At 40.3% G+C, this 9,866-nt stretch overlaps 1 protein-coding gene across 1 annotated transcript in view; it reads left to right on the forward strand.

Annotated features, from left to right (window-relative positions):
• The first annotated feature begins 1,659 nt into the window (after window positions 1–1,659).
• The window catches only part of IL1A (interleukin 1, alpha), a 12,144-nt gene continuing 3,937 nt past the window's right edge, over window positions 1,660–9,866 (forward strand). Inside the window, exons 1-4 of the mRNA XM_004686100.2 lie at window positions 1,660–1,710; window positions 2,647–2,695; window positions 4,110–4,329; window positions 6,167–6,343. Of these exons, the coding sequence (XP_004686157.1) occupies window positions 1,664–1,710; window positions 2,647–2,695; window positions 4,110–4,329; window positions 6,167–6,343 (493 nt within the window). The 5' untranslated portion in view covers window positions 1,660–1,663. The remainder of the gene's footprint in view (window positions 1,711–2,646; window positions 2,696–4,109; window positions 4,330–6,166; window positions 6,344–9,866) is intronic.

A 9,866-nucleotide genomic window follows, 5' to 3' on the forward strand; every position in this document is an offset into this window, starting at 1 on the left:
TCAGTTGCCATTCCCACTCTTGTGTGAACTGTCCATGTGACCTAGGAAGTACACATCCCCTCTCTGAAACAGTTTTCTCTTTTATAAAGTAAGAGTTTAATCTATGGCCAGAGCAGGGGGCTCTCTCCTGCAGCTCTGTGACTTCTGAAGCAAAGGTGGAGACAGTATTCAGAGGAATAAGAGGGTAAAGACTTTGATGGTTGAAAACCACTCTTTCCTCTACCCTACTCTAATCAAGGGTTTACCACTTCTTAAAGTGATTTATTCTTATTCAAACAAACCTTCTTCCCTCCCCAACCACCCCCTAGCAGCCAGAGGCTGCCAAGTATTCCAACAATTCACACACGGTCCTGGGGTTCAATAAACAAATTTAGCCAAAACCCAAACTGCAGCTCCTAAACTTCTCTCCAGCAATTCTTATTATAAAGGGTTTCCCCATCCTTCCCCACCATATATTTTTAGAAACTTAAGTTTCCTGCTCTTCTTCCCTTTTTCTTAGCCTACAAGTTAAAAATTGTTTTAAGCAAAGCAGTAGGTAAATGAAATCAGAGACTCCTGGAATCTCTGCAAAATGGCATTAAGAAAATAGGAGGCCCTCCCTGGTGCGCAGCGGGTTAAAGTACAGCACTGAGAAGCTAAAGCCACTTCAGCATGAGTTCCATTCCCACCTGCCCCGGAGGTGACCACATGGTGTGGCAGACCTCTCCTGACCCGCCCGCTGCTCCCCTCAGCAGTGTACTTCGTAGATCTGCCTGTTCTGCACCCCACTCTGTCTCTGGTGAATCCTCTCACCCTCCCCATCTCTGGCCTGTACCAGAGATGGCCTGTACCAGAGAGAGAGAGAGAGAATGTGATCTCGTGGTTTAAAAAAAAAAAAAAATAGGAAAGAGAAAACTTCCGTGTAAATTCCAGTGACGTTTTTTTTTTATGGCCACGCCTACTTCAAGAAAGACAAAAGGCTTGCACGCCGGTAAGAACGTAAGAACGGATCATTTCTTTGGGGCCTGAGGCGGCAAAGGTATTGATTATCACATCTTTGGCTCTTAATACATCTTTTGTTTTCTCCTTGGCTGTTGTCTCTCAAACTGCCTTCTCTGAAGCTAAAGCTTCTTCTTCCCTTTCTTGCCCCTGCCTGGTTTGGTGTGTGAGAGAATCACAACTGAGAAAAGGATTTTGCTATTGATGGGAAACTGAGGTACAGAAGAGGTAGTTAGTTCCACATAGGGGCATTGGTGGCACCAGGGAATCCTCTTTTGGGGGGGAGAAGGGGGAACTCTACTACCAAAAACAACTAGGGGAAAACTGGAAATTTCCAACTCTGTCTCTCTCTCTCACACCTATGTAAGGCAAATACCTCATTCTTGGGCAGTTGTGGGGGTGTTTTCAATAATCCAAACTTTCATTGAATGGCTAGTATGTGTGGCATTCACACATAAGGCATTCACCAAGAGAAAGAAAGCAGAGTTTAAAAGAAGTAGAAGGGGGAGATATACAAATAATTGAAGGGAGTGAAAAGAAGTATGGGGAACAAACAGGCTGAGTGCTGGCTAGGTCATTCATTAAATTTCTCAAGAGCGCCGCGGAGGCGGTTCCCCTCGCAGGCATCTTGCCCAGAGGCAAGCTGAGTTGTCAGTGTCTGGTGTTCTCTGTTGCAGAAGGAAAGATGGCCAAAGTCCCTGACCCATTTGAACACCTGAAGAACTGTTACAGGTAGGAAATAGATAATATATCTTGTGATTTAATGTGGGGTGTAGCGACTCGGTAATCTACACAGGAGGTGTTGAGACCAGAATGAGGCCAGCCTGGCAGAGCCGACGGAGACATGTCCTACCTCTGAAGTCAGGGCAAGTTAACAAAGACCCAGGGAAACTATGCATTCAGCAAGTTAAACTAAGATGACAGGGGAAGAGTCATTTTATCAAAATTATTTTTAAGGCCTTCTGAGCCCTCATGAATTTCACCATCTATTTAAACACAGTCTATTCTGGGTTCACATCCTCTGATACGGGGATGGGATTTAAAAGCCAAGAGAAGCCATTCTCAGGAAAACATGTCGATGTCAATCTGGAATAGGGCGTTGGCACCACAGCAGTCTGAGCGTGTAGATTCGCATCCCCTGTGAAACTTAATTCTTGGATGAATGAATAAAAAGTTAAAGTTACTCTGTTTCAACAAACAGAGTATTCCCATAACCTATTAATACGCACTAACAGGTTATCAAACTGTTGTATGGGCATTTTGCCAACTAGAAATTATTCAGTCTGTTTCAGGGAATACATAAGGCAATGTATGTAACATATGAATTTGTTAAAATTAAAAGATGCTCCAAAAGTACTTCTTTCCTCTCAAGGACTTAATTTTCCCCTAAAATTCAATTACATCTCTTTAATTTCTTAGCCAAGCCATCATTTTATATATAAAACACAGGTAAAGTTCAAGACCTGTCCTGGTGGTTATTAATTCCAAATTAGTGAGGGACAAATTACTGTATGCATGTGCATGTAAAGAAGTCCTTAATTTTCAAAGATGATGGTAGTAGATACGTGTGTGTTACACCCAAAGCTAATGTGATCGTTAAAATACCTTGCCCAGTAACTGCAGTGATCAAACAAACAAAATTACATTCTCCTCCTCTTGTTTTGACAGTAAAAATGAAGAATGCAGATGTGGAATTGACCAGCTCTCTCTGAATCAGGTAAGTTAGGAAAATGACTATAATTTTTATGGGGTTACTATTCCTTTTTAAAAAAACTGAAGTAACACAGCACTACAACATTGTTCAAGTGTATTACTGAAAATCAACCTGTGCATAAACTACAATAGGTTCAACACTAATAGTCCGGTTCTTTCCTTCACCATACTACTTTCCCTTTGTCCTGATCTACCAGCTCCCTTCCTCCCCTTCCCTTCTTCTAGCCACTAGTTACTTTTTTTTCTTTTTAAAGATTTATTTATTTATTCAGACAGAACTGGGGTATAGGCCAGAGATGCGGAGGGTGAGAGGATTCACCAGAGACAGAGTGGGGAGCAGAACAGGCAGATCAACAAAGTACACTGCTGAGGGGAGCAGCGGAAGCATCAGGAGAGGTCTGACGCACCATGTGGGTCACCTCTGGGGCAGGTGGGAATCGAACTCATGTGGAAGTGGCTTAAGCTTCTCAGTGCTGTGCTTTTAACCGCTGCGCCACCAGGGAGGGCCCACTTTTATATTCTAAAAGTTTATTTTTGTTTTACTCAGTTCATCTATTTGGGATTACTGTTCTTGTATAGTAGTTTCTTCACCCGATACTTTTATTTATCTTCACTAGAAGTCCAGAAACATGTTTTTCTTCATTATAAGACCAACTGCCTTTCTATACTAATAGTTGATTAACACTCTTCATGTTCACCAGCTTTTCCCAGAATAGAGCAGAACTCTCCTGAAACCCCAAAAGCTGGGTCTCTTGGGCCAAGCTTCATCAGAATGTTACTTATGCTATCCTAAGCTAGCCCTTTTGGGTCACTTCAGTAGGAAGTCTGTCTCCTAAAGCCATGCCATCTCTCTGACACAAACACGAGGGTTAGAGAGAGCTCTTCAAATGTAATAGCACATGAAGTTAAGGTGGAGGAAGCAGGTGAACTGAGATGAGAAATCTGCAGCTATTTACTAAGCTGTGCTCTTTGCTAGGAGTTTACAAATAAGCAGTGTAAGTACTACCTTGCATTTTATGGCACTGATTATATAAAGAAATAGCTCTAGAATATTTGAGTACTGTCAAGTACATATTTAACCTCCTGAGAGGGAATCAACCAATGACCACTAAGATCACTTGCAAACCTGTTTCATTTGTGAGTCTACAGATAAAATGATAAGGTCTTCCCAAGGGATCTCAATTCCATTTCAGGGCAATTCTGAAAGAAAGGACAGGAGAGGGAGAGTAGAAGACAGGAAAGGGGAGAGAGGGAGGCTGAGAGGCAAAGATAGAGGAAAGAGGAGGGGGGTAAAACTGATGAACCTGGGTTACCCAAAACCAAGAAGATACTTGTAAGCTGCAGCATAAAATGCCTACTGAAAAGAGTCTCTTTCTGTTGCCAGACAGTTCCTCAGTTTCCATTGTCCATCCTCACAGAAATCCTTCTATCATGAAAGATATGACAAGCTTCATGAGGACTACAGGGATAAGTTTATGTACCTGAATACCTCCGAAACCTCTATGTCACCCAAGCTTGCCTTCAAGGAGAATGTGGTGGTATTTAAAACCAACGGGAAGATTCTAAAGAAGAGAAGGTTGAGTTTAAATCAGTTCATCACTGATGGTGACCTGGAAGCCATTACAAAGGATACAGAAGGTAAGGAGTCCAGTACAATAATATCTTTGTTTTACATTTGAGTAAACTGAAACAATATAGGGGGGAATAAAACCTGCAGTCAGAGTAACAAGAGGGCAACCAGGATTAATCTGGTAACTACAGAAAGAAAAACAAATGTAATCCCACCCCAGCAGGGAGAAGCAGCGATGGCCTGAGTGAGGGGTTCTTGGCTCACTGGCTCATTTCTTGAGCATGCTATAAAGCATGTGACTTTCAGCCTTTTTGCAGAAAGCAGTTATGTAATGTCAGTGGGTCACCACTTCCAAGCCAAAATATTAACTGTCTCCTCGGCAATTATTTAGTGCTTCTGTGTTCAGTTTCCTCCACTGAAGTGGAGGTAATCAAGCCTCTACTTGATATGAGGTTTAAATGGGAAAGTATATTCCCAAACTATGGACTAGACTAATGCCTGGTGCACAGTAAGCAAATGTTTAATGTTGCTGTTATTGTTACTAATATGGCATTTTTAGTGCTCACACTACTAATTTAGTAATGCTGCATCATTATCTCTGAACTTCAAAACAATCCTACATTTTCATTTAAGAGGTGAGGAAACTGGGCCCTCCCTGGTGGCTCGGCCCAGTTTCCTCACCTCTTAAATGAAAATGTAAAGCCACTGAGAATCTAAAGCCACTTCCGCATGAGTTCGATTCCCGCCTGCCCCGGAGGTGACCACATGGCATGGCAGACCTCTCCTGACCCGCCCGCTGCTCCCCTCAGCAGTGTACTTCGTCGATCTGCCTGTTCTGCTCCCCATTCTGTCTCTGGTGAGGCCTCTCACCACCCCTGAGCCTCTGGCCTGTACCCCAGTTCTGTATGCACAAATAGATAAATCTTTAAAAAAAAAAAAAAAGAGGTGAGGAAACTAAAGTCAGTGAAATAGTAACCTACCCAAAGTCACATACAGTGTAGGAAGGAGAGTCTCACCAAATTCAGTTCTTTCTGACTATAAAAGTCATGATTTTTTTTTTCTCCCTGTCTTTACTGTGCAGGCCTTCATGCAAACCATAAGCCAGTATTTTTTAAATATAAGGGTTTTTTAAGATAACAGCTCAGCACTAATACATGTTCATCTAGGAAACTGGAAAATAGGAGAAACAAAATAAATATCATTCGAGATATCACTCAAACTTTGCCATGGCCACACCACAGTCTGTTCCTGGAAGTCTTTCTTATATACAAACACACACAAATAGATGTTTAAAATTATTAGGATCATATAATATAAAATTTTTATATCTAACTTTTTTCACTGAGCAATTTAGCAAGGACACTTCCAAGTGCTCTCTTTTCATCATTATAAGTAATGCAACAATGAATATCCACATCAATAAATTCTTCATGTCTATCACCATTAGAATCGTAGATTATTGAAAGTAGAATTACTCAGAACCATGAGGATTTGTGAAGCTGTTGATATACTAGGTAGCAGGCATTTAAACCCACACCCCGAGTGACATATAATTCTTAATGTCTTCACCTTTTTCCTCAGAGTACACGCATTTGAAATATAGATGGGGAATACTATGAGTCTCCTTAGCTTCTTAGAAAGCTCCAAACAACCAAAACATGACAAAGTCACACAAGTAATCTCTTAATAAAACCAAGCAAAAGCCTGAGAAACCAAAGTTTGAAAGCAAAATAAATTAAGTAACATCAGGAATCCTAGAATCATTCTGCTGCTGCTTGGGTGATTGTTTCCTCACCTCAGTTATTCCTAATCCCTCCATGGCGGCTTTCAGTGCTTGTATAAGAACGAATAGATCATCTGTTTTGGTATCTAGACATTAATCTGAACTTGTGGCAATGGTTATAGAACTCATCCAGCCCAGATCGGTATCTTACAACTTCCAGAGCAGTGCAGACTTCACCTTTAGGAGGACAATCAAACAAAGGTGCATCCTGAACGATGCCCTCAACGAAAGCATAATTCGAGCCACTCCGGGTCAGAAGTACCTCAAGACAGCTCCACTGCAGAACCTGGATAATGCAGGTAAACATCCATCGCTGTCATCCTCCTTTCTTGTTACTTTTTTTTTTTAATTTTTACATAGAAGAACTGGGGTTTAGGACTGGAGATGCAGGGAGAGAGAGAGGATTCAACAGAGACAGAGTGGGGAGCAGAACAGGCAGATCTACTGAAATACACCGCTGAGGGGAGCAGCAGGTGAGACAGGAGAGGTCTGCTGTGCCCTGTGGGTCAGCTCCCAGGCCGGGGATCAAACTCAGGCCTGAGGGATGATAGCGCTGAGACTCAAAGTCATGGTCACCAAGGAGGTCCCCCATTACTTCTTTATTTCCTTCAAGTTTTCTACTATCAAATAATAAATTTTTCTAGATTTCTGGTTTTGCCATTCTTCTAGAATAGAAAGACCCAACTCACTATGGGAACTTAAGTCAAATCTGAAAACTCCAGAGAGAAGTTTCCTATTTTTGAGAATACTTAATGCAACAGAAAGCTTTCTGATATACTATCACTTTGATTCTCTCAGATATTCTTATCTTTACCTTCAAAGATGAGGAAACTGAAGTATTAAATGACATACTCAAATTTATGCAGAAGCAATAAGGAACAATCACTGTCCATTGAAAAGCCTGGTAATCACACTAACAAATAATCCTAAATAGAAAGATCAGTATTATCTTCAACAAACAACATAATATCATTTCTATCATATAATTACAGGGCAAAATAGTCAATAAACTGAAAATATGGGCTTAAGGATAAAAATTTAGTATCCATGAAAGTTTGTCGCACAGCCCATTTCCATAATGTACATATTTTAGTTTACAGACTTGTCAACAATCCATAAAATTATTTTCAGAGACACAGATTTTGCAAGCAAGTCTTTTTCTGACTGGACATACTTTAGCTAACATGCTCTCCACTCTCAGATATATACAATTTATTTGTGTTCTATTTTCCTACTTAATATTATTTCATATAATTTTGCTGCTACATATTGACATACTATATGTATTTGCATTTTTTAAAAGATTTATTTATTTATTTATTTATTTATTTGTTTGTTTGTTTGTTTGTTTGTTTGTTTATGCATACAAGAACTGGGTTATAGGCCAGAGATGTGAGGGATGAGAGAATTCACCAGAGACTGAGTGGGGAGCAGAACAGGCAGATCAACTGAAATACACTGCTTAGGGGAGCAGGGTAGACAGGTGAAGTCTGCTCTACCATGTGGGTCAGCTCCCTGGCCAGGGATCAAACTGGTGCTGCAGTGGCTGTATACAGCTTCATAGTGTGCAACCTAACCCCTTGCACCACCAGAAAGGCCCCTACACTTTTTTAAATTGCAGTAACTCTGGTTTGTAACACTGTAGGTGATTCAGAGACAAGCTCATACCTCCTCAGATGCATGCCACTGCATCACATCTGATCACCAAGGCATGCACAGTCCCCCAACATAGGCTGCTGTGCTGGCTCCCCACTCTTTTACCCCCTTCCCCTATCATCTTGTAGCTTCAGTTCCATAGTCAAATTTCTAGGATTTGTTATTGGTTTAGTTTTGTCTGACTCTGTTGTGCTCCTCTATAGCCTACATATAAGTGAAACCATCTAGTATTGTCTTTCTTCTGACTTATTTCACTTAGAATTATCCACTCCAGCTCTATCCACATTGTCAAAAATGGTAAAATTTCATCTTTTTTTTTTTTAAATAGCTGAGTACTTCATGTGTAAGTATCTTCTCAATCCACTCCTTTGTCACTAGACACATAGGTTGTTTCCATAATTTGGCTATTGAAAACAGTGCTACAAGGATCATAGATATGCATGTATCCCCTTGAATTAGTGTTTTGTATTCTTCAGTAAATACCTAGGAGTGGAATTGCTAGATCACATGGTATATCTATTTTTAATATTTTGAGAAACCTCAATACTATTTTCCACAAGGGCTGGATAAGTCTGTATTCCCACCAACAGCATAAAAGGATTCTTTTTCTCCACATCCTCACCAACACTTCTTGTTTCTGGTCCTTTCGATATGGACCATTCTCACAGGTCTGAGGTAGCATGTCATTGTGGCTGTGTGCATTTTCCTAATCAGTCTTTTTTCATCTGCCTGTTGCCACTGTATGTGTTCTTTGGAGAGGTGTCCCCTGCCCATTTCTTTTATTGGGTTCCTTGTTCTCTTTAGTTGAGTTGTATGAGTTCTTTAAACATCTGGGTATCAGCCCCTGCCAGATAAATAATGCACAAGTATTTTCTCCCATTCAGTAGGGTATCTTTGTTTTACATACTGTTTCTTTCACTATGTAAAGGCTTTTTAGTTTGATGCAGTTTGTTTGTTTATATTTACTTTTGTATTTCTTGCTGTTGGAGATAAACCCACAAAGACATCACTGAAACTTGTATCATGGAGTGTTTTGCCTGTTTTCTTCAATGTATTTCAGGTCTTGTACCTTTGTCTTTAGTTCATTTTGCGTTTATTTTTGTATAAGGTGTAAGATGGTGATCTAGTTTCATTCTTTTATATGTGGCCCTCTCATTTTCCCAACACTACTGAACAGACTCCTTTCTCCAGTGCAGAATCTTATTTCCTTTGTCATGGATTCACTGTCCACAGATGTTCAGGGTTTTTTCCCCTCTATTTCAATTCTATATCCTTGGTCATATGCATGTTTGTGACTAATACAGCTTTGTAGTATAGCTTTTTTTTGGCTTTTTGAGCTCTATTGTAGTTGCATATGAATTTCAAGATTGTTTGTTCTACTTCTTTGAAGAATACTACAGAAGCCTTGCTACTGTGGGTAGGATGTCCATTTTAACAGTGTTGGTTCTTCCAATCCATGAATAGGGAATATCTCTTCATTATTCTGTGCCTTGTATTTCTTTTAGCAATGTTTTATAGCTTTCATTATATAGGTCCTCATCTCCTTTATTAAACTTACACCTAAATACTCAACTATTTTTATTGTGATTGTGAGTCAGATTGTTTCCTTAGTTTCTCTTCCAACTTGTTTGCATGCACAAATGCAGTCAATTTCTGTAAATTGATTTTGCACCCTGCCTTCTTAATGTATTGATTTATTATTTCAATTTTTTTTTAAGTGGAGCCTTTAGGTTTTTCTCTGTAATTATGTCACCTGCACAGTGATAGTTTTACTTCTTCCTTTCCAATTTGGATTCCTTTTATATCTTTCTCTTGTCTGACTGCTCTAGCTAGGCCTCCCAAAACTATGTAAAATTTTAGAGAAAAAGCTTTCAGTCTCTTACCATTGAGTATGATGTTGGCTGTGAATTTGTCATATAATTATATGGGCAGTTTTTTATTTTGTTTTTTTTTTTTAAGATTTATTTATTTGTACATATAGAAGTGGGGTACAGGCCAGAGGCTCAGGGGTGGCGAGAGGCTTCACCAGAGACAGAGTGGCAAGCAGAACAGGCAGACCTATAAAGTACAGTGCTGAGGGGAGCAGCGGGCGGGTCAGGAGAGGTCTGCCGCACCATGTGGTCACCTCCAGGGCAGGCGGGAATCGAACTCATGCGGAAGTGGCTT

This window comes from Condylura cristata, unplaced genomic scaffold (assembly GCF_000260355.1).
Source record: "Condylura cristata isolate star-nosed mole 26May11 unplaced genomic scaffold, ConCri1.0 scaffold00020, whole genome shotgun sequence".
Taxonomy (NCBI): Eukaryota; Metazoa; Chordata; class Mammalia; order Eulipotyphla; family Talpidae; genus Condylura; species Condylura cristata.